The sequence below is a fragment of the Scyliorhinus canicula genome, chromosome 7, assembly GCF_902713615.1.
Source record: "Scyliorhinus canicula chromosome 7, sScyCan1.1, whole genome shotgun sequence".
In the NCBI taxonomy this organism is placed as follows: domain Eukaryota; kingdom Metazoa; phylum Chordata; class Chondrichthyes; order Carcharhiniformes; family Scyliorhinidae; genus Scyliorhinus; species Scyliorhinus canicula.
This window is the reverse complement of record NC_052152.1, coordinates 191,898,148-191,923,590: the sequence shown is the minus strand read 5'-3', so window position 1 is coordinate 191,923,590 and position 25,443 is coordinate 191,898,148. Positions and strand designations below refer to the sequence as shown.

The 25,443-nt window shown below is 44.6% G+C and overlaps 1 protein-coding gene across 4 annotated transcripts in view; it reads right to left on the bottom strand.

The window, feature by feature from the left end:
• Positions 1-25,443, bottom strand: part of LOC119969650 (translocating chain-associated membrane protein 1-like 1) — a 109,514-nt gene that overhangs the window by 16,212 nt on the left and 67,859 nt on the right. For all 4 annotated transcript variants that reach the window (XR_005461437.1, XM_038803582.1, XM_038803584.1 and 1 more), the window contains 4 exons: positions 15,979-16,063; positions 12,650-12,720; positions 11,058-11,162; positions 8,733-8,876 (listed from right to left, as the gene is read on the bottom strand). Coding sequence is in view for 3 of the 4 variants with exons in the window: in XM_038803582.1 (XP_038659510.1) it covers positions 8,733-8,876; positions 11,058-11,162; positions 12,650-12,720; positions 15,979-16,063 (405 nt within the window). In the remaining variant the exon portion in view is untranslated. The remainder of the gene's footprint in view (positions 1-8,732; positions 8,877-11,057; positions 11,163-12,649; positions 12,721-15,978; positions 16,064-25,443) is intronic.

The following is a 25,443-nucleotide window of genomic DNA, read 5'->3' as shown; positions in this document are numbered from 1 at the left end:
TTTGTGCCGTCTGGATTAGATTAATCATTTAGCGAATGGGAGAGGGAGCGTTTGAAGAGGTTTAAGCACATGATTTTGGAGGGTAGGTTCGCAGGCCACGATGGGTTGCGAGAGAGGTTCCAGCTTTCGAGGGGGAATGCATTCAGTTACATGATTTTTTTTTAAATGAAAGGAGTTTCCTTTACTTGCCCTAGTACCACTACATTCACTTATGGACAGGGTCCTATCGTTAGCAAAGTTAGGGGAGGGTAAGATTTTGGATGGTCATGGGGAAGATGTTGGCGATGGAGCAGGCATCATTGGAGGAAGTAAAAGGAAGCGGGATGGTGAGCTGGGTTTGGTTTTTGAGGGGGGAGTGTGGAGTGAGGCTCTTCACAGGGTCAACTTCACCTCCTCATGTGCATGGTTAAGCCTGATCCAATTCAAGGTGGTGCACAGGACGCACCTGACTAGGGCGGGTGTGAACGGGTTCTTCTCAGGAGTGGAGGATAGGTCTGAGTGGTGCTCCAAGGGGCTGACGAATCATACGCACATATTCTGGTCTTGCCTCAAGCTTGTTAGTTTCTGGGTCTCCTTTTTTTGATACGTCAGCCATTTTGGGCATTCAGCTGGAGCCATGCCCATTGATGGCCATTTTTAGAGTATCGGACTCACCGGTGCTGCAGACAGGGCCAAGGCCAGATGTCCTAGCCTTCGCCTCACTAATAGCTCGGAGGCGAGTTCTGCTTGGTTGGGGGACCTGATGGAATTTTTGCACCTGGAAAAGATCAAATATACCATGAGGGGATCAGTGGAAGGGTTCTACCAAAGGTGGCAGCACTTCATCTTTTTCAGGGAACTGATTATCAGCTGTTAGGCGTGAGGGGGTGTGTCTTTTTATTTTTTATTAAGGTTCTGCCTTCTCTATGGGGGGCAGTGAGGGGAGAGGGAGATTGGATAGTATAGGGCTGGGATTTGTCGATTTTTTTGTTACGAAAATCTTATTTGAATAAAAAAATATATTTTCAAATCTTTGCTAAAGACAAAGGAACATAATGGCTTTCAGATCCCAAGACCATAGGTATAATTGCCGAGACCAGGGTTTTTTTTTTTCGAACTCGGGGTCGCAACCTGCAGGTGGGTCACGGGCAGGTGTTGGGAGGGTTGCAGACCGATCCATTGTGGAGTTCCCAAATGGGGGAAGAAGTCCCCAATGTCCGCGATCACCTTTTAAGAATGCCGGCCGCGGGCAGTCCCTGATTGGTTGCGGCATTTGGGGGTGCAGGCGGCACGAGGCTGGGCTGTGTGGTCACCATGTATGTGCGGGCAGAGGGACTAGGGGATGACGAGCATTCACATGGGTGTGCGATGCTAACAGTGGTGGCCCCAGCTTGGAGCTCCCCTCTGGTGCTCGTCCGGTGTGATGCTCGCTCGTCCCCTGCCATCGATCGGCAGTATGCAACCCGCTGCCCCGTGGTCAAGTTGTTCAACGTCCGGCACAAAGGTTGCTTGCACTCCCACGATGTGAAGTACTGGTCGGGAAGTGGTCAGCAGTATGTGACTGGGGTGGATGCAGCTACTGGACAGAGGGGGAAGCCAGGACACGTTTGTCGACGAGGAATATCGATCAAACGAGACCAGTCAATACGGTTTACACATGTGAACACTGGAAGAAACCTACACTTTGTGTTGCCACTGTCTGGAAACCAGGAAATAAGCGTTTTTGGTGAGAATGGGGAAGATTATGGCTTGGATGTTTGGTTAGTGCAATGCAATGGAGCCAGTAAGAAATATTGTGACATTGTAGGAGTTTGACAAGGTACTTCATCTCGTCTCAAGTCATAATTTGTAAAGTACAAACAAGATTTTACTTTTTTCTGTACTTGTTTAAATTTCTATAGAAATGGGAATATATTTAAAATAGTGTGTGTAAATGTAAAAGATGCACATGTTCAACTGAAATGGGTTTAGGTTTTAATTTTCAGTAATAAAATGTCATAAACGTGGAAAAATCAGGTACTGGAAATAAAGTTTCAAAGTAAAAAAAGAATGCCGGCTGCATCTGGCCTTTAAATATGAAAGATGGAGTTGTTCCGCTAGAGGAAGTGGCAGAGAGGTGGGCACACGTCCAGCACGTACACTGATGGCGTGCACCCTGTGTGTCCATACTTTAGGCGCAAAATCATGGAGGACTGATTCCTCCATTTTGTAGCTGCCAGCAAGCAAACAACAGCAAGCAAGAACTGAAGATGAATTATTTTGTAATAAGGTAGAGAGAGCTGGAGAGAGCTTCGCAGGAGAGTCCACGGCAGAACAAAGCAGTGTTGGTGTGAGAGGTGTCCAGGGCTCCAGGGTCTCTGGTGAACAAATTAGAAGAAACTGAAATCGGGACTAAAGCAGTATAAAGATAATTTCTTGAAGTATGGCTTTAATTGTGCAAATGCAAAGCCCATGTGTGTTATATGCAGGGAAGTACTGGCAAATGAAAGTTTAAAACCTTGAAATCCTCAAAGGCATTTGAAGACTAAGCATAGCAAGTTCGAGGACAAACCTCTTGATTTTTTTTTCATAGGATGCAGCAAAAGCTTAACGCCCAAAGTCATTCGCAGAAACGTAACACTGAATGACAAAACAAGTGAGATCATGAGGACCAAGCAGGCTCACCTGCCGCATTAGAGGTAAGCAATAATGATGTAAAGTGAAGGTCAGCTGGCTGGTAAAAGTGGGTCCCGGAAAAGAAGTTTGAAAGACACTGGCAAAGACTGCCGAGTGAACTCCAGTTCAATTACACAAAGGCAGGGGTTCGAAGTTAGCCAAAGGAGCTGCCCAACATGCGTTTGTCTGTCGGTTTGCACGAGTGTGCTTTGAGAAACAGCAGCTGAAGTTTCCCCGCACTGAAGGTGATACAGTAACCCAGGCAGGGCCACTGCAAAATAGCCCACCTTGACTGGGAATTTCGCTCAGCCAACAGAAGGATCGCAGCCAGAAAAAGATCTGAAATTTTTCTACCCAACACCTGAACAGAAAAATCAGTGACTGAAACCAACCTGTATCGGCCACAATGCTCATCGGCTACTCCTCGCAATTAAAGGACTGTACATATAACTTTGGTTTATATTTACTTAATATTGGACTCAATTCTTACTTCTAATCTGTATAAATATAGGTGCGTGGGTTTTACCATCTCTCCTTACCTTTTTTAGTCATTAATAAACTTACTCTAACTTAACTCAAAAAAGCCTGGTTAAATGGATTCCTTTTTAAACTTAATTATTGGGTCTGAAAAAGATATCGATGGAAAGGGTACCTTGTCAGATTAAACCTTTGTTTCTACCAGCAGAGGATTGGCTGAATAAAGACATGGAGCCAGTCATCCCCCCTCACTGAGTTTGTATAATTTGGGAGTATTCCATGGTACGGTGACAAATCGAGAGGTCTTGCCTGGACCAACAACTTTTGGGGAACCTCACCCAGGGCTGTTGTCGCACAAGGTATCAAATAGAACTCACGATTAAGTTATAGAAAGGTTTGGCTAGAATTAAAAGGTGAATAAAAAATCTTCACCGTTCCAAAAATTGGCAGAGGATAATGATTGATTTCCCTACATTAAGAAAGCATCTGATATTGTATATTAACTGACTTGAGACATAATAGATTGAGAAATGTTGAAAACACGTTCAGATGCTAATGTCAGAAATGAGGGACATTAAAGAGATCAACAGTGAATGAGGTTAAAAAAAAGGTAACAGGGCGGCACGGTGGCGCAGTGGTTAGCATTGTTGCCTCACGAGCACAGAGGACCAGGTTTGATCCAAGCCCCGGGTCATTGTCCATGCACTTTATCCCCATGTTTGCGTCAGTCTCACCCCCACAACCCAAAAATATGTGCACGGTAGGTGGATTGGCCGTGCTAAATTGCCCCTTAATTCAATAAGAAAATAATTGGGTACTCTAAATGTTTTTTTTTTAATAAATAAATAAATAAAGCACAACACTCGCAGGCACATGGAAGAATAATGAGATGCGATTTGGCCAGTAACAAGATTAGCGGGAGTCGAGAGACATTGAGGTGCGAATGGTCATATCAGACATATTATTTACCAGAGATCAATGAGGTTATACAAATGATAACTTCTAAAGGGAAGGAATTTGAACAAGGTAGCCAGCAGAATCCACAGAGGGGAATATCAAAGAAATTGAACCAGGATAACTGCCAGCACACTCGCTGGGAAGGAAGCTAGTCCTCCATCCAACACCAAGCAGGCCAGTTCTACCTGGGATCCGAGCCACGGAGGTCTGTTCCAGCTAACATTTAGAGCCATGGCACATTTCAAATATGCTCCTCCAAAACACACTGTTTTGTGCCTTTGCTGAACAAGGAACTGACGTTTTCCCAGTTTTGACCACCTCACCCATATTGTGTGGTAACTATTATCTGGATTTGACCAATAGAGTTACTAAAACTGGAAGTTGCTTGGGAAACGGGGCGACTCTGAGTTCAGGAAGCGTGGGTACATTTTGGGAACAGGAGGTAATTTCAGGTAACGGTGTGTTTAGTTATTCATATACTCAAGTGTCATAGTGTATATTAGTCTTTTGTTGAGTGTTTTTTCTTTTAAATTAATAAATATTCTTTATTAATTGGCTACACAACAGCCGGACTGCTTCCTCGCTGGGTTGTACAATGTTCCTCACAGACTTCCAAACAAAAATTTACCAACAGTGTTGCAAGTTATCCTTCGGGACTTTGAAATACTTGGTATGTAATATCAGGGGGGTTCTTAAAATAGAGAACAAAATGTAACAGAATAAATTCTAATTTGATCAGACCCCAGAAATCATCTTCTTCACTATTTTTATGTATGGCCTAGAGCATTAAATGGCAACCTAGGCTAGTGAATAGGCTGCATGAATGACCTCCCTTCATCACAGTGGGACACAAGATTAAAAATTGGGCATGTTCACTAATTATCACTCTTGAATAAGGTGGAAAACATTTAATACACATTGAATATTTCTTAACAAGTTATAGAAAATGTTGAATTATTTATAAGTGGAAAGTGGTTAAAAACAAAACGAATATTCACACTTGATTGGACAGAGAGGGAGCACACGGCTCTCTGTCAATATTGTGTGCAATCAGCCCGCACCTCACCTCATGTGTCCTTGCTTTACATGCGTTATCAATTCAGTTATACCAGGAGAAAAAAGCCACGGGGGGTGGAAACGTGTGGAATGTGGCCACTCCGCAAGTGGGCAACAATCAACAAAATGTCTTGTGGGCTGCACTCAGAAATCTGATGGGCTGCATGTGGCCCCGAAGCTAAGGGTTGCCCACCACTGTTTGAGCATATGGATGGTACCAAACTGGGAGAAAGCACGATTTTGCAATTAGGGTGCTAATTATGCTTAACCTATTTGCACTGGATGAGGATATGGTCTGATGACAAACCTATTTTAAATTAATTTATTTGAATTAAAGAGGGCAACCCCAATGATATGCCACTCACGACACAGGGTTTGCTCTCACTAAAAGGAAACAAATTACACAAAAATATGTCCAGAAATAGTGTCCAGGGTGGTAGTGGAGAAAGAGGACATCAAGGCATGCAATGCCCTTGGGCAATAGGTTGACAAAATTGGATTTCTTGAAATCAAGGAAGCATAGTTAAAACTGAATTTGCAATGTTTCTGTACTATGAATAAGAACTAGTAGATTAACAATGGCAATTATTGTGTACAATTGCCAGCAGATAAGAGTTACCAATAACAGCAATGTTATTTTGGAAAGCTCCTCACACAAAGAAATACTTAATGTCAAAAGGAGGAAAAATGAAATGTCACCTGGGTTGCCCTTTCGCAAAAGCTACCAACTAGTTAGAAAATGAGTGGTCATCTTAATCAAGGGGGATGAAAAACACCGGGGCATGAACAAAATTGAAAGAGGACCAAATGCAAGAGTGACATTCTCCTGGTGAACCCACAAGGCAGAGGGGCCACAAGGCAGAGGGGCAGAGCTGGAGGTACTGCCATTGAAACAAATCCAAAACAAATCCCGCTAGCTGGGGATCCAAATTGCTCATGACTGGACACGAAGCCACAAATGGAACAAGCCACAAATGGAAACTGATGAGTTTAATGGAGGAAGTAAAAGAATCGGCAGCACGGTAGCATTGTGGATAGCACAATGGCTTCACAGCTCCAGGGTCCCAGGTTCGTTTCCGGCTTGGGTCACTGTGCGGAGTCTGCACATCCTCCCCGTGTGTGCGTGGGTTTCCTCCGGGTGCTCCGGTTTCCTCCCACAGTCCAAAGATGTGTAGGTTAGGTGGATTGGCCATGATAAATTGCCCTTAGTGTCCAAAGTTGCCCTTAGTGTTGGGAGGGGTTACTGGGTTATTGGGATAGGGTGGCGGTGCTGACCTTGGGGAAGGTGCTCTTTCCAAGAGCCGGTGCAGACTCGATGGGCCGAATGGCCTCCTTCTGCACTGTAAATTCTATGATCTATGAACTAGAGGTGGGGCACACCCACTCTTCCTGGCACGGTGAGTGCAGACAATCAAGATGAACGGGGGTCCTACAAAAGAAAAGAAATATGGGAGGCCTGGCCCTTCCAAATGTACAATACCTCCACTGGGCGGCCACAGCAGAAAGAGTGACAGCGTGGGTTCATGTCAGCCACAATGGACGCAATCATTAAAAAGTGGAGACAGGACGGGGGACGGTTGACATTTAGTGATTTGTACATGGACAATAGACTAATGATGCAAGACGAACTGATGGAGAGCTTTCAACTGCCCAAAGGAAACGAGCTACAACACATACCGATCAAAAAGTTCCTCACGGACACAGGAACACCCACTGGTAGACAAGTGTTGGTTGTGAGCCACTTAGGTAGGGGAGACTGCGGGGACTATAAGGGCGACTGTCGGAAGAAGTACACTCCCTGCTGACAAAACAAGGTAAAATGCAAGGAAGACCTAAGGATAGAAGTAGGGTGGGCACTCTGGAGTGAAGCACTGAAGAGGGCAAACTTCACCTCCACGGGTAGAAGGCTAACCCTAATGCAACTAAAGGCGACGCACAGAACGCAGCTGACCAAAACCCGAATAAACAGGTTCTTCCGAGGTGGAAGACAAATGTGAACGGTGCTTGGGGGGGGGGGGAGGAGAAGAGAGAGAGAGAGAGAGAGAGAGAGAGAGAGAGAGAGAGAGAAAAAGAGAGAGAGAGAGAGAAAAAGAGAGAGAGAGAGAGAAAAAGAGAGAGAGAGAGAGAGAGAGAGAAAAAGAGAGAGAGAGAGAGAGAGAGAGAGAAAAAGAGAGAGAGAGAGAGAAAAAGAGAGAGAGAGAGAGAAAAAGAGAGAGAGAGAGAAAAAGAGAGAGAGAGAGAAAAAGAGAGAGAGAGAGAGAGAGAGAGAGAGAGAGATCGGGCCAACCACACCCACATGTTATGGGCCGCCCAAGACTGGGTCGGGCTCTGGACAACCTTCTTTGAGCCAATGTCCCAAAATTGTGGGAGTGAGGGTGGAGCCATGCCCAAGTGGCGGTCTTTGGGGTCTCAAACCAGCCAGAACTCTATTTGGGGAGGAGGCCAACGCCTTTCTCCCGAGTCGCCCACCAAAAAATCCTGCTCAGCTGGTGATCAGCAGCACCACGCAAAGTTGGTAGTGGAGAAAGAGGAAATCAAGGCATGCAATGCCCTTGGTCACTAGGTTGGCAAAATTAGATTTCTTGAAATTAAGGAAGCATAGTTAAAGCTGAATGTGCAATTTTTCTGTACCATGAATAAAAACTAGCAGATCATCAATGGCAATTTTTGTGCACAATTGCCAGCAGATAAGAGTTACTAATAACAGCAATGTTATTTTGGAAAGCTCCTCAGCACAAAGAAATGCTTTTTAAAAATAAATTTACAGTACACAATTTTTTTTTCAATGAAGGGGCAATTTAGCATAGCCAATCCACCTAACCAGCACATCTTTTGGTTGTGGGGCTTAAACCCACGCAGATATGGGGAGAATGTGCAAACTCCACACGGACAGTGACCCAGGGACCGGGATTCGAACCTGGCTCCTCAGCGTCGTAGATAGCAATGCTAACCACTAAGCCACGTGCCGCCCTAGAAATACGTAATGTCAAAAGGAGGAAAAATGAAATGTCACCTGGGTTGCCCTTTCACAAAAACTACCAACTAGTTTGCAAAATAAGTTGTCATCTGGCAGAATTCCTCCCAACTGAAGAAAATAAAATTCACCATCCGTCCACCAACTTATTCCAAGACCTGTTCTTAGCCGGCAGTCAACAAAGCGGGCGCGGCGGCGACGGCAGAGACGCACTACAAAAACGTAAAGGAAAGCGTGGGAGGATGGGGGAGGGGCAGAAAGGGGAGGTGAGTGGGCAGAAACTGGCAAGACAGAAGGTAAGCGCAGAGTCACAGAGGAGAGGGCCCAAAAACAGAGCCAGAGGGTGCCAGTTCACAACACAGCTATATATAAACCACCCCCCCCCCCCCAATAGCAATAGTATAAAAACATTTATTAAAAGGGAAGACAAAATTGATTTTTTTTTTTAAGTCTCACCCTGAAAGATAACAAAACATAACTAAGACATATGCTTAATACTAAAACATCAGCAATTCATAACTTGAGAACTAATCTTAAGATTCCATACCTTTAATATTAAAATAACATTACAAACATATCCTCACTGACAACAATAGGTACAATGTTTATTAAATGTTATACTTCAGTTGCCTACCGGACAGTCAATGTGTTGAAATTTCCATTTGCTACTGAGAAGTCTTGATTCTCTGCCCTCGCAAGTCCAAAGCCAAATGTGAGGACAGACAGAGTCAAAGTGAGGAGGCGAGCCATTACGAAAAGTAGAGCCCAGAGAGTGAAGCTAAGGAGAACACAACACATAATTTTGTAATAATTGTAAAACCTTACTGACAAACGTGATGCTTATGTTACAAAGGGTCATCTGGACTCGAAATGTTAGCTCTTTTCTCTTCTTCCAGATGCTGCCAGACCTGCTGAGATTATTCAGCATTTTTTCTTTTGGATGCTGCTGTTAGCTTTTTCTGGTATTTATTCAGCACATTGTTATATGAGATTGATCCTAAAGTTCCAGTTATCATTCCAGTTACTTATAGCATACAAACCAAAAAGAGGTATAAAGTGTTATAGTACTGTACTTTTCAGTCTCAGCTGTCACGCAGCAAAGCACCTCACCCTCCAACAAGTAAAATATTTTACTCTTTATTTCACTCCTCACTCTCAATTATAAACTGATGACAGCTTTTCACTGAATTTCCAAGCAATGAAAACTTTCCCTTCATTTATCAGATTTAAATCTATCGTGACTGTCAATATCTGCAATGAACCTGCTCTCAAGCTTTATCTTCTCCAGTGATAATAGTTCCAAGTATATAAAGCCCCCCTTCATAACTTGGCACTTCATCCTCGGCATCAGCTTGGTGAATTTACATTAGATGCGCTTTATGGCTTTGCACTCTTTCACTAATGGAGCATCTAAAATTGCATGAAATACTTTTTCTTAAAAATGTAGAGAACAAATTGATCATTATTGCTTTTTTCTTGTACTTTGTCCTAATTATAAAAGCAAACCGTGATTGGCTTTTAGTGGCTTTGTTAAACCACACTCAATTTCAAGGAATTTATATTCATGCCCTCTGTTCATCCACAGCTTCACGCTGAATCTGCATTCCTATTCTTTATTTCCCCTTCCAAACTGTATGATCACATACCATTCCAATTACATTTCATCCACTGCAACTACTGAAACTACAGTCTTACTCACTTTTTACATCTCTGACTTTTGCGACATCAGCAAACATTTGCCCAATTCAAATAATTTTCTAAACCAGGGGTCCCCAGGGGTCTGTGGAGGGTCTCCAGGAGGTCAGCTAAATGGCAGCCATCACAGGATTGGTAAACACTGGTTCGAATGCTTGAAATTTAAAAATGAGAGAAATAAACCACAGCAAGACCTCATGGAGCACTGGAAGCTGATGGCCTTTTCGGGCCTCAGAGAGGCAATTGTGCTGTTTCTGAGGGGGGTGCGTGCCAGAGAGGTTGGGGGTCGCGTGCCGGGGGGGGGGGTCGCGTGCTGGGGGGGGGGGCGCGAGCCAGAGAGGGGGGGGGGGGGCGCGCGTGCCAGAGAGTGGGGGGGGGGGGGGAGTCACGTGCCAGAGAGGGGGATGGGGGGGGGGGGGGGGGGGGGGGAGAGGGGGGGGAGTCACGTGCCAGAGAGGGGGGAGGGGGCCGAGTGCCAGAGAGGGGGGGGGGGGGGGGGGGGGGGCTCGCGTGCCAGAGAGGAGGGGACGCGTGCGAGAGCGGGGGACGCCTGCGAGAGAGAGAGAGATGTCGAAAGCAAAGCTGGAAATACATAGCTCGTCAGTCAACATCTGTAACGACAACAGGCAGTTATGACATTACAGTTACATTATATTAATTAGCCCTGCTTATTATTTGTCCTTTCTTGAACAGAAAAGTGGTATATTCCCCCTGCACAATTTGCATACCCACGGAGACTTGGAAAAAATGTACCAAATCTTCTTGCTCACCTGTGACAGCAAAGGGTGCATCCTATCAGGATCCAGTGGTTTTCTACCAACTTTTACAGTATTAATTCCTTTTGTTACTTACCTTTCGTTCCACATCCTCTAGTGCACCTGCATTCCTACTTCTATTATTTAAAAAACAGGTATAAATATCTCCCATTATACAGTCTTGCTGCATAATTACATTTTCCTCCACCTTTAAGCATTTGCACCTCTCTAACTTCACTTCTTATTGTTAAAACAGTCATTATTTCATTTTATATTTCCTGCTAGCCTTGTCATATTTCCTTTAAATCTTTCTTGTTCTCTTGTCACTACTTTAGCCATTACTGTGATTAGCTAACTTGGTTTGAAGGAGGGGTCCAATAACGTATCTGGATAAATTTGCTGTTTCATGGTGGGAACACTTATGTATATACATGACAAAATGAGAAAAATATCTGGTGTACTCCAAACTGTTCATACTCCTAGAAGTAAGTCTACAAAACTACACTTACCCTTTCTGTTTGTTTTCATCACTGAAGTAGAATAGTCGTGATGCATGAAACAAGAGCTCCACCAGATAATGCGGCACTAAAAGAATCAAGCCCAGTCGGTGAAGGCTGTAAGAAAAACTAAATCTCAAAACCAAACTTAAATAAGATACAAGAATGCTGTAATGTTCGAAATGTCATGTTGGACTGTAACTTTTAATCTAAAGTGAATAGCCACAGTGAAACAGTCGCATCCATATAATGTATTTCATTCCACCGGTCATCACAGGCATCAGTCACTTAAAGAAACATTGTCGTAAGCACTTTTACATGTGTGAAAATCTATTGCAACATTGGACATTGCAAAGTTTGCACTCAAGAAATACAGCAAGAGGGATACAGGCAGTGCATGAAATATTACAAAAAGGGAGCAATTGTTTAAAAACCCTCACTGTCCATTTGTTCAATGTCATCAATAACATCACATAGAAAAACACTACTGATCTGTTAGCAAGCACTTCTACTAAGTGGATTGGCAGCATCTAACAAATGTCGTAAGTATGATTTCTTACAATGTAAGGCTCCTAAGCAAGTTGACTATGTTTGATCAGGCAAATGTCAAACATTGGTCACATTATTTCCTAGAAACTAGTTAAGAGAGCATTCTTTACTACGTTCCGGCTGAATGATTTAAGCAAAAATTGATCATGCAAATACATTGTACTGTATCGTAGCAAGCAAGCAATGTGTTCATAAAGTTAACGGGGGAAAACCCATCTCCTTAATCCGAGTTGACTTTCAAAACTAGAGTATACCTTCCAATTGACAAATTTATTGTATTTTTTAGTCTGACTGAAACAAAAAGATTGGAGAATGCGAAAATTTGTCAGTGATCCAAATTGGACCAAAGCAACAATCAGTATGGTCAGATGCAAGTTAAAATATTACGGCCCAGCCTGTAGGCTGCAAAGTAATCCATTTGTTATTTTATTCTAATTTAATACAATGAAATTTCAATTGTACCTGTTCATATTATCTAAACAAGTTTTCAAACATAAATATTAGTAGGCCTATCAAAGGGAGCAATGAAAGGTTCACAATGAATAGCGTGCACAATGGTCTGATTAGCCGCTTTCCTTGTATACCCATGTACCATTTGTCTTGAAATCTTTTAAGTTGGTTATATTCTCTAGCACCAAAAATTTGAATAGAAATAGAATGCAAGGAGAACAATGTGTCAAAGGAAGCAGAGAGTCAGTGGCAACAGTTAGGAGAAATCACTGGAGGAAAGGGATGCACGAGCAGTGTACTGATCAACAGGCCTTACATTCTGCTTCCTTTCAAAAAAAGATTTTGGTGAGCTTAAGAATAACTCCAGAAAGTTCTGAAAAGAAACAAGGAGGGTCATAAACAAGGGGGCTTCTTGCACTCCTGAACAGTGGATCAATGTGCTCCTTGTTCAAGGGAACTCCAACTACCTATTATACTTTCCATTAGGGTGGAGGAGATATTTCCTCTGCAAATAATCAGAGTTTTGCTAGACAGAAATAATAACAAAATTTGATGACTGTATCAAATTTTAAAATAAATGAGTCAGGCACATGCTAAAAACTTACTTTAATATATAGGCACCAGTGACATGGAATATGTAAAGGCAAATGTAGTACAGCTGTCGAGCGATATCCTCCTGCAAGATTCAACAATTTGAAACATATGAGGAAAGGAAATTAAGAAGTTGAAAAGACACCATATGTGCCGTGAAGCAGGTACAGATTTGCCTCAATTCCCTAGAGGGTTTGTTCCCAATACCAGCCTTGTCATCAGAAGATGAAGCTGAAAAGGACTCAGTTGCTTTCCTAGAGGCAGGGTGAAGTCAGGAGCTTCACCTCAACCACTCTTGCACACCTTGCAGTAAAAATGAAAAACTGGATTAGCAGAGGCTTTGGAGCAGATCGCCGAGCCATTTGTCTGCTTTCTTACTTGAGGAATAGTAAAGGAGGACTTCAGAAAAGATACACAAAAATCAAAACATAATTTAGCAGCAAATAAATTCTACATTAACAATGCAATAAAAAGTAGCCCACACATCATTTCCTTGCATTCAAAATCATTCTATATAATCCTGCTTAAAAATAATTAACTTTAAATCACAATTTTAAAAAATGGTTATTTTATTCCTTTCTCAGAATTACAAAGTCAATGCACAGAGTGACAGGACAAGACCTCAATCCATCTCCTTGCTTGCTTCAAATTAAATCCAATTCATAGCCCCCACAAAAAGGAAGTAGATCCAATCTGACAAGAACAGACATTAACACCTGATCTCAGACTTGATCCTACGCTTGATCTTTCAGTCATTATTTAATATCTATGTATTGTTCTCCATTTTCTGGAAGCATTCACAAATGTCGGCAGATCAAGTCAACAACACTTTTTAAAAGGAGTGCAGAAAAAATAGTCAGCACAATATTTCTGTTCAACTCATTTATTACAAGTTCACATGCACACAATATATTAGTGGGTTATATTTCCACTCAAATTACAAAAGAAAAATGTGAAATGTATATGCAAATTCTCACACCAGTGCCTATTGTTTTTCTTGATTGTTTTGGGCATCTGACAGATAGGGAAAACCAGTCTTGTTCAGCATCTCCAAACTAAATGGCTGAAATATCAAATTAGGTAGTTTCAGTTTGCTTGCCATGCCGTGCATCACATTCTTGACATAGGGACATATTCTACACACCAAAGTTAGAGCTTGGGTGCAAAGGCTTAGAGATCGCCAATTGTGCACAGTAGTCTAACTCGTTAAATTCACATTAGCTTGTCAGCATAAAGCTCTGGTAAAGCCTGGAACACTCTGCCCATGATAGTATTGGCCTTTTCTGTAGGCAAAAGAATCACAGTCCCTAGAGATCCACCTCTCCTTATCCAACTATCAAGGAACCCATATAGCTGATTACTGCAGACTTGCCTGGGTCAAGGAATGTGGTAGAATGTCTGCCAAAATAGATTGACTGTTCCACTGACAGTGAGCCAGCTTGGAGTCAACTCTAACTCACTTACCTCCTGCATAAGGAAGGATCTGTGTCATTAATTATTCATTAGACTATCAGCAAATATGGTTACCAGGAGCTGTACAACGAATGATAAATAAACACCATGAAACATCTAACTCATTGCCACTATCCTCTGGACCTCAGCATGGATATACAACATAACTTGCGGAATGGTGGTATCATAAGATGGAAGCTGAACTGCACAGCAGCTTTTGGCATCAATGCAATCCAGCTGTAGCAAATAGTAAATCCTGGATAAATGAGCATTCAAATAATTGTTTCCAGTCGCTGCAGTGCCACGCCTCTGTTTCTTCATCAGCTATGTCTGTGTTTTGTAAACTAAGTCCATCAAATGTCAGACTTAGGCCATTGAGAGGTATGTTGCACAACAGTGCAAACACTAATGATAAATCTCACATGCCCCAAAGAAAGACATGGTCACCATTGCATTGCTCCTGCATTCCCATGGCGAGCTTGTTCTGTTGCACATGTATTATTTACACTCTGACATTATTTACACTCTATGACAAAGTTAAATTAAAACAGAAACAACATTTCTCCGTAGAAAAATGACTCAAACTTCAGAAAGGATAGGCACCAAGCCATTGCTTAAAGCTGAGAAGTGACTGAGAGCTTGGTCAAAGATGGCTGTTTTATGGTTTTTAAAGTTGGCGAGGGTGATAGAGGAGATTGGGAAGGAGTTTCATGGAACAGAATCAAGGTAACTGAATGTTCTAACTACTGAAAAAGGAAAAGTGCAAACAAGAGCTGAGAGTGAGATAATTAGAGAACATGGTAAGAGCACAAGGCTGGAGAATGTTGCAGAGGTATGATGGGGTATGAACGCAGCAGGGAGGATGGGAATGCCAGATAGGATGCAGGCAGCCGGGATGCTAGATATTTTGACTTTATGGAAAAAGAAAAGTGGGATACATGCAAGAAAGAAGCACCAACAACTGATGACGGCATAAGAGTGGAGTAATGGAATGATATAAATGGGCACGGTTGGTAGTTAATGGAATCATATCCTGAAGCTCACTACTGAATCAAACAGAGCAGAGGTAAAGCTGTATGTCATTAGACTGCATGTGAAACCTGACACTGGCAAGTGTCTTAAGCAGGAAAAAGGTATTGAAGGCAGAAGTGAAAGCATCTTTTGCAGATGAACAGCGGCATTGATTGTTGAAAGACAGAGGAGGGAGTCATAGGAGTTTGGAGATCAAATTAATGACAGGCTTGGGAAAATAATTTTGCTTTACTGTGAAGTTAACCATAATGGAGTATAAAATAAGCAGGGAGACAGGGGTGATAATAGAGATAACGTGGGATTAAATATTCACAGCAGTGCATAAAATGGTGAGGTCAAGGGACTGGCTATGAGCTCAGGAGTTGATGTGATGGGTGAAGATAAAGGCAAGAAATCAAATGGATTGAGAGACGACAGGAAGTAAATTAATACGGTGAAACAATCAAGAATGGATCATCACGGTGCACAGAATGAGGGAGGTAGACTTGCCAAAAAAGAGTAGTGTTAAAATCTCTGGATAAGCAGCAAAACAGTTGGACGACTTCAGAAGCAGTCACACCACTGAAAATCATTTTTAAAATATAGTTGTGGGTTCCACAATATTTGTCATGAAGGAACACGTTTATGCACCAGCAATGAACTAGACAGAGAGTTCAGTAGAGTGTACATACAATTCAACATTCCTTTTGAACATTGAGAATCAGTTCCTCAGGCAACACTGATTGGAAAGCCACTCCAAAATTGACTTTCAACTTACGGCGTGCTTTTTTTATACTATATTAAAATTCCGTTGATGAATTTGGCTTCACATGTTTAGATCATTTTTGATAGTGTAAATAACAAATGGGTATACAATTACCTTTCTAACTTTCTGAAAATAGAGCTCTGGTAACGCGTGGAGCCAATAGGCAATCTGGCAAATGTAGAAAAATTTCACCTGAAAGCTGGACCAAATAATATATTGAGTACAGTATAGCAGTTATATAATCAATTATACATATTTCAAAGAATCATAGAATCCCTACAATGCAGAAGGAGGCCATTTGGCCCATTGGGTCAATACTAACTCTCTGAAAAAGCACCCTAGGCAAGCCCACCACGCTGCCCTATCCCCATAACTCCACCTAACCTTTTGGACACTAAGGGGGCAATTTAGCATGGCCAATCCACTTCACCTGCACAACTTTGGACTGCGGGAGGAAACTAGAGTACCCAGAGGAAACCCACACAGAGGGGGAGAACATGCAAACTGCACACAGTCACCCAAGGCCAGATTTGAACCCAAGTCTCTGGCCCTGTAAGGCAGCAGTGCTAACCACTGTGCCGCCTTATTTCAGTTTGCAAACTATGGATTTGGTTTTAAAACAAAGAATTCTGTGTCCATGATCCTCCACAGACTGAATTACTATGATTTAAAATGAATGATCAGTCAGAAGTCATTTAAATGAAAATCTATTTTGTGGCACCACATTTTCAAATAGAATGTGTACACAATCTGGTTGTTATTAACGTATTATATTCTCGCACACATGCCCTGCCAAGTTTGTTTTCTCAATCCTTCTCTTAAAAGCCTTGATTCTTACACTCAAACAGGAGTAGGCAATTCAGTTCCTTCAGCAAGTTCCAACAATCAACTGGATCATGCATGATCTCTATTTCAACCCCATTTAGCAAACTTTGCTCCACAACCCTCAATACTCTAACCTAATAAAATTCTATATAGCTTAGTCTTGATCATCCACAGCTTTTTAACACCACACTGGTATCTCATTCAAGTGTTCACTCTCCAAATAAGCCCAAGTAATTATTCAGTCATGTGGGATTCTATTTAACCCCAAATTGTCCTCAACAAATTTGCCCACGTGCACACTTCCTACTTGGAATGCTGGCCCAATACACTCATTCCAGGTTAAGCAGCATTTCACTTGTACCTCTTTCAATTTGGTTTATTGCATTCGCTGCTCCCAATGTGGTCTCCTCTATATCGTAGACTGGGTAATCACTTTGCTTAGCACCTTCGGTCGGTGCGTATTCAGGACCCTAACCTTCCCAGTTGCTTGCCATTTTAACACAAGACCCTGCTCCCATACCCACATGTCTGTCCTTGGGCTGCTGCAGTGTTCCAGTGAAGCTCAACGCAAACTGGAGGAACAGGATCTCATCTTCCGGTTAGGCACGCGACAGCCTTCCAGTCTTAACAGCGAATTCAACAACTTCAGATTATGAAATGAAAATGAAATGAAAATCGCTTATTGTCACGAGTAGACTTCAATGAAGTTACTGTGAAAAGCCCCTAGTCGCCACATTCCGGCGCCTGTCCGGGGAGGCTGGTACGGGAATCGAACCGTGCTGCTGGCCTGCTTGGTCTGCTTTAAAAGCCAGCGATTTAGCCTTGTGAGCTAAACCAGCCCCTAATAATAGAGATTATTAGCTCTACCCCACCTTGACCCCTTTGTTTTCATCCCATTTCATTTGAACTATCTTTTACCTTTTATTTCTTTCTCATCTTTCTTTATATATATTTTCCCCCCACTCTTTCCTCCTATCTTATCACCCTTTCCTTACCTTTTCTCCCCTTTGTTTCCCCCTTCCACCTCTCTCCCACCATGCCCCCCTCCCTCCACATCTACATCTGGGGGTTTTTAGCGGACAGGGGGCTCTGCAAAAAGCTGTCGATGATTAAAGACTATGTAGAGCTGAACCACAATGAGGAGGTACCGGCGGCCACATTCTGGGAGGCATTGAAGGCGGTGATTCCGTGGGGGAGGGGGTGGGTTATGTCGTTCAAGGTGCATGGAGATAGGAGCATGGACGATTATTGGACGAGATAGTTGAGGTTGACAGGGAATATTTGAGGGCCCCCACCGTGGAGGGATTGGCGAAGAGAAAGGTGGTACAGGGGCAGTTCGACAGGTTGACGACGGGAAAGGCTGTTGGGCAGGGACAGAGGGCGAGGTGAGGTGCAGTACGAATATGGAGAAAAGGTGAGCCAAATGCTGGCCCATTAGTTGCAGAGGCAGGCCGTATCCAGAGAAATCCTGAGAGCATGGATAGGGAAGGGGAGTAAGTGTCAAAGCTGGGAAGATAAATGGCATTCAGGGACTGCTAAGAGAAAATGTATAGGGCCGATCCAGGAGTGGGTGAGGAAGGGAATATGGGGCTGTTTCTGGATGAGCTAGAATTCCCACACTGGATGAGGAAAAGAGGCAGGCGCTGGAGGTGCCATTAGAGTTGAGAGGGTGATGGAGAGCATAAAAGGCATGAAGTAGGAAGGCCCTGGGCCGGATGGTTAGCCGCCAGAGTTCTACAAGGAGTTTAAAATGGAGTTGGCACCACATTTATTAGGGGGCATTTAGCGAGGTGCTGGAGCAGGGGGAGCTGCCAGAGACACTAACACAGGCGATGATCACGTTAATTCCGAAGAAAGGAAGGACCCAGAGTGGAGGTCATATATGCCCATAACACTGTTGAATACATTTGTGAAAGTGTTGGCTAAGTTAGTGGCGGGGAGGATAGAAGGATGCATCCCAGGGGTGGTTCCAGAGGACTAATTGGGCTTTGTGAAGGGCAGGCAACGTTCCAGTAATATTAGGCGGTTATTAAATGTGATCATGACCCCGTCGCGGGAACGGGTACTGTAGGATAGTGGTATCTAAAGATGCGGGGAAGGCTTTCGACTGGGTGGAGCAGCGGTACCTGTTTGAGGTTCTGGGAAGGTTTGGGTTTGGGCTGAAGTTTGTGGCATGCGTGCATCTGTTGTACGTGGTCCCGGTTGCGAGTGTACGGACAAACGAGATGGGTTCATGGAGTTTCGGTTTGCATAAAGGAACGAGGCAGACGCACCCGTTATCGCCACTGCTGTTCGCACTGGCGATACAGCTCTTGCCGATTTGGATTTGTTTGTCACGTGTACAGAGGTACAGTGAAAAGTATTGTTCTGCATACAGACCAGATTATTCTATACATGAAAAAAAAAACATAGGGCAAACATAAATACATAATGTAAATACATAGATACAGGCATTGGATGAAGCATACAGGAGTGTAGTACCGCTCAGTAGAGAAGATGTGTGGGGTCCTTCAGAAGTCTGGTAACAGCAGGGGAAAAGCTGTTTTTGAATCTGTTAGGTGTGTGTTCTAAAACTTTTCGATTTCCTGCCCGTGAAAAGTAGTTGGAAGAGAGAATAACCCAGGTGGTAGGTGTTAATGATTATTCTGCCTGCTTTCCCAAGGCAGCGGGAGGTGTAGACAGAGTGAACGGATGGGAGACGGGTTCACGTGATGGACTTGGCTGTGTTCACGACTCTGCAGTTTCTTACGGACTTGGGCCGAACAGTTGCCATACCAAGCTGTGATTCAGCCAGATAGGGGCAGGTGAAGTGTTCAACACTCCAGAGTTGGATAGGGCCCACTGAGCCGCCACGGTCAGTGATAAACTGTTTCCATAGCTTTTAGAGAAGGAAAAAGTCCTGGATTTGGCCAAGAAGAATCCGAACATCGAGTGCAAGGGAAACAGTTTGAATTTACCAGGACATTGGGGCCAAACTAGTGGCATGCGGACTTTAACAAGGCGAAGTCTGCACTACACAAGAGGTGCAGTTCGGGGTGGTGTACCCAGCAAGGCTGGGAGTCACAATGGAGTAAAAAGATCCCTAATTCGACACGCCAGAGCAGGTGGAGGCCTTCATTAAGGCGAAAGGACTGGGACTCGACTGAAGAGGGCCAAATGGGATTCTTAAAGAGGAAGATGAGAAGGGTTTGTTGGGGACGTTATGGTACGGTGTGTTAATCGGTTTCCAGACGGCGGGGGGGATTTTCTGAGGGTGAGGGGCCAAGGCCCCACTAAAATGATAGTGTGAACTGCATGGCCCCAGTGGAAAGTGGAACACAGTGGGCTCAGGCATTTGCGCATGGAGGATGGGCCAGGAGGATTATGTTTTTGTTTCCTGTTTCCTTTTGGGTGATGAGGGGCGATCTTATTGAAACTTACAGGATACTGCAAGGCCTGAATAGTGAGGACATGGGGAGGTTGTTTCCACTTATAGGAAAAACTAGAAGCAGTGGGCGCAATCTCAGACTAAAGGGACGATCCTTTAAAACAGACATGAGGAGAAATTTCTTCAGTCAAAGGGTGGTGAATCTGTGGAAATCACTGAGTGTCTTTAAGACAGAGATCGATAAGTTCTTGATTGGGAGGTTGATTGGGAGGTTGAATGTCTTGTTAAGAGGAAGAAGGAGACTTATGTAAGGCTGAGGAAACAAGGTTCAGACAGGGCGCTGGAGGGATACAAGATAGCCAGGAGGAACTGAAGAAAGGGATTAGGAGAGCTAAGAGAGGGCATAAAAAATCTTTGGCGGGTAGGATCAAGGAAAACCCCAAGGCCTTTTACACATATGTGAGAAATATGAGAATGACTAGAGCGAGGGTAGGTCCGATCAAGGACAGTAGCGTGAGGTTGTGTATTGAGTCTGAAGAGATAGGAGAGGTCTTGAACAAGTATTTTTCTTCAGTATTTACAAACGAGAAGCGCCATATTGTTGGAGAGGACAGTGTGAAACAGATTGGTAAGCTCGAGGAGATACTTGTTAGGAAGGAAGATGTGTTGGGCATTTTGAAAAACTTGAGGATAGACAAGTCCCCCGGGCCTGACGGGATATATCCAAGGATTCTATGGGAGGCAAGAAATGAAATTGCAGAGCCGTTGGCAATGATCTTTTCATCCTCGCTGTCAACAGGGGTGGTACCAGAGGATTGGAGAGTGGCGAATGTCGTGCCCCTGTTCAAAAAAGGGAATAGGGATAACCCTGGGAATTACAGGCCAGTTAGTCTTACTTCGGTGGTAGGCAAAGTAATGGAAAGGGTACTGAGGGATAGTATTTCTGAGCATCTGGAAAGACACTGCTTGATTAGGGATAGTCAGCACGGATTTGTGAGGGGTAGGTCTTGCCTTACAAGTCTTATTGACTTCTTTGAGGAGGTGACCAAGCATGTGGATGAAGGTAAAGCAGTGGATGTGGTGTACATGGATTTTAGTAAGGCATTTGATAAGATTCCCCATGGTAGGCTTATGCAGAAAGTAAGGAGGCATGGGATAGTGGGGAATTTGGCCAGTTGGATAACAAACTGGATAACCGATAGAAGACAGAGAGTGGTGGTGGATGGCAAATATTCAGCCTGGAGCCCAGTTACCAGTGGCATACCACAGGGATCAGTTCTGGGTCCTCTGCTGTTTGTGATTTTCATTAACGACTTGGATGAGGGAGTTGAAGGGTGGGTCAGTAAATTTGCAGATGATACGAAGATTGGTGGAGTTGTGGATAGTGAGGAGGGCTGTTGTCGGCTTCAAAGAGACATAGATAGGATGCAGAGCTGGGCTGAGAAGTGGCAGATGGAGTTTAACCCTGACAAGTGTGAGGTTGTCCATTTTGGAAGGACAAATATGAATGCGGAATACAGGGTTAACGGTAGGGTTCTTGGCAATGTGGAGGAGCAGAGAGATCTTGGGGTCTATGTTCATACATTTTTGAAAGTTGCCACTCAAGTGGATAGAGCTGTGAAGAAGGCATGTGGTGTGCTAGCGTTCATTAGCAGAGGGATTAATTTTAAGAGTCGTGAGGTGATGATGCAGCTGTACAAAACCTTGGTCAGGCCACATTTGGAGTACTGTGTGCAGTTCTGGTCACCTCATTTTAGGAAGAATGTGGAAGCTTTGGAAAAGGTGCAAAGGAGATTTACCAGGATGTTGCCTGGAATGGAGAGTAGGTCTTACGAGGAAAGGTTGAGGGTGCTAGGCCTTTTCTCATTAGAACGGAGAAGGATGAGGGGTGACTTGATAGAGGTTTATAAGATGATCAGGGGAATAGATAGAGTAGACAGTCAGAGACTTTTTCCCCAGATGGAACACACCATTACAAGGGGACATAAATTTAAGATAAATGGTGGAACATATAGGGGGGATGTCAGAGGTAGGTTCTTTACCCAGAGAGTAGTGGGGGCATGGAATGCACTGCCTGTGGAAGTAGTTGAGTTGGAAACGTTAGGGACCTTCAAGCGGCTATTGGATAGGTATATGGATTAGGGTAAAATGATGGAATGTAGATTAATTTCTTCTTAAGGGCAGCACGGTAGCATTGTGGATAGCACAATTGTTTCACAGCTCCAGGGTCCCAAGTTCGATTTCGACTTGGGTCACTGTCTGTGTGGAGTCTGCACATCCTCCCCGTGTGTGCGTGGGTTTCCTCCGGGTGCTCCGGTTTCCTCCCACAGTCCAAAGATGTGCAGGTTGGGTGGATTGGCCATGATAAATTGCCCTTAGTGTCCAAAATTCTATGATTAACCTCGGATAAAAGTTCGGCACAACATCGTGGGCTGAAGAGCCTGTTCTGTGCTGTATTTCTCTCTCTCTCTCTATTAATAAGGGGATCAGGGGTTATGGGGGGGGGGGGGGAAGAGGTGGCAGGAGAATACAAATGAGAAAGATATCAGCCATGATTGAATGGCGAAGCAGATTCAATGGGCCGAGTGGCTTAATTCCACTCCTATGTCTTATGGTTCTATGGGTGTGGACCCTATGAGGGCTCTCACCAGCCAGGAGGTGCAGGCTAGTGAACGGGAGCAGGGTGGGGAGAGGGCCTCCGATTTGTTGGACCTGGTATTTGTTTTGTGTCCGGGGGGGGAGACAGTGAGAGAGAAACACAGAGCGAGAGAGACAGAGAGAGAAGCGAGCCATCAGTGACCAGGGATTTTCTTTGCCCTGTCCTTTGGAGGGGGCTGGTGGCCACCTTAGGTGGGCCTGGAACCTAGAAATTCTAATGAGGACTCATCATGCTGGAAATGGCTGATTTAAGGGCTAAGAGAGGACCCCTAACAAGACTAGTTACCTGGAATGTGCAGGGCTGGGAGGAAGACCTGATGGTTGGTAGATATGTGATGGTCACAGGTACATTGGAGGGCAAGTCAGTGGTCTTTGTAAATGTGTATGCCCCAAATTGGGATGATCTGGCATTTATGAGGCAGTTGCAAGATGGCACCAGAGAATGGCGACTCTGTGAGCTCTCCCCAACATATTCTCTTCCTACATGTATTAGATCTGTACTAACCTTTTAAAATTTAATTCTAACACTAACATTGGGCGGCATTCTCCCCTACCCGGCGTGACGGAGGGTGCCGGAGTAGGGGAGTGGCGCCAACCACTCAGGTGTCACGCCTCCCCAAAGGTGGGGAATTCTCCCCACCTTTGGGGGCCAGCCCCGCGCCGGAGCGGTTTGCACCAGAAGACTGGCGCAAACACCCGGCGCCGCCGGCTGCGGGGCTGGCCGAAAGGCTTTCGCCGGTCGGCGCATGCGCCGGCAGTGACGTCAGCGGCAGCTGGCCGCTGACGTCACTGCCGGTGCATGCGCGATGTGGTGTTCCCTTCCGCTTCCGCCATGGCGGAGGAACATAGTGCACCCAGGGCACTGGCCCGGCCCCTGATCGGGGGGCCCCGATCGCGGGCCAGGCCACCGTGGGGGCACCCCCCCGGGGTCCGATCGCCCCCCGCCCCCCAGGACCCCGGGGGCCTGCTCGCGCCACTGAGCCCGCCATTCCAGAGGTGGTTTAAACCTCGGCGGCGGGAGAGGCCTCCCAGCGGCGGGACCTCGGCCCATCCGGGCCGGAGAATCGCCGCAGGGGCCTCTCCGATCGGCGGGGCGAGATTCCTGCCCCCACCACTTCCCTGCTGGGGGTCGGAGAATTTCGCCCATTATCTCTAACCATGCTATTTTATGTATATGTCTTACATATACTATTGCATGTCCAATGTTTTCATATATGGAACGAATTGCCTGGACTGTATGCAGAACAATCCTTTTTCACTGTACCTCGCTATACATGGCAATTAATCCAAATCTAAGGTTGTTGGCCGCAATACAGGATCTAGATACTCATCAACTGATTCTGACATTTAAACTGAGTTTTAGATTTATGACCCCTTCACATATAACAAAACATCATCTGCATACGGGGCGGCACGGTGGTGCAGGGGTTAGCACTGATGCCTAAGGCACTGAGGACCCAGGTTCGTTCCTGGCCCCGGGTCACTGTGTGGAGTTTGCAAATTCTCCCCGTGTCTGCGTGGATTTCACCCCCACAACATAAAGTTGTGCAGGTTAGGTGGGTTGGCCACACTAAATTGTCCCTTGATTGGGGCAAAAATTGCCCCTAAAAAAATAATTGGGGGCCAGCTAACCACATTCATGTTTTGATCCTGTCCCACTTGGTGGGCTTTGGGTCTCCTTTTTCAACACCATATTGGCAATTCTGAAGACAAGAGTTGGGGCCCTGTCCCGTAGTAGCCACATTCGGGGTATAGGACCTGCCAAAGCTGCAGACGAGTGAAAGGGGACATCTTCCTTAGTCCTTTCAACTTAGTACATGTAAACACTTTTCTTCTTCAATTAAACTTACTGCTACATCAGCAAAAGAGCCTTGGACTGGATTTCAACCACTAGTCGCGTGTCTGAATGGAGTTTTCCCCCTCAACCCAAAGATGTGTAGGTTAGCTGGATTGGCCATGCTAAATTGCCCCTGAATAGGGCAGCACGGTGGTGCAGTGGTTGGCACTGCAGTCTCACGACACCGAGGTCCCAGGTTCATTCCCGGCTCTGGGACACTGTCCGTGTGGAGTTTGTACATTCTCCCTGTGTTTGCATGGGCTTCGCCCCCACAACACAAAAATGTGCAGGGTAGGTGGATTGGACACTCAAAATTGCCCGTTAATTGAAAAAAATGAATTGGGTACTCTAAATTTATAAAAAAAAAGAAAATAATCAATCACTTGTCGGGTGGCACGGTGGCGCAGTGGTTTGCACTGTTGCTTTACGGCACCGAGGAGCAGGGTGCCGATCCTGTCCCCGGGACTCTGTCTGTGTGGAGTTTCCACATTCTCCTCCTGTCTGTGTGGGTCTCACCTCCACAACCCAAAAAGTGTAGCATCGGTGAATTTAACATGCTAAATATTCCCTTAATTGGAAAAAGAAAAGAATTGGGTCCTCTCAACTTTTTTAAGAAATAAAATAACATCTCTCAACATTTCAGTTTTTAAAAAAACATTCTTCACACCAAAATGGACAATTTTACTCTTTCCCACATTATACTCTAGATCTTTGCCCCCTCATTTAAAACAAAAATCAATCACTTGTCCTATGTTGCAAGAGTCAGCTGGCAGCCGACAGACCAAAAAAAAGCCCGCCCCACAGGCACAACATACTGCTGGCAGACTAAACAGGCAGAAGGTGGGACCTCCACATCTCTGCCCACAAGTCCTGCAGCACTACATCTCAGTAG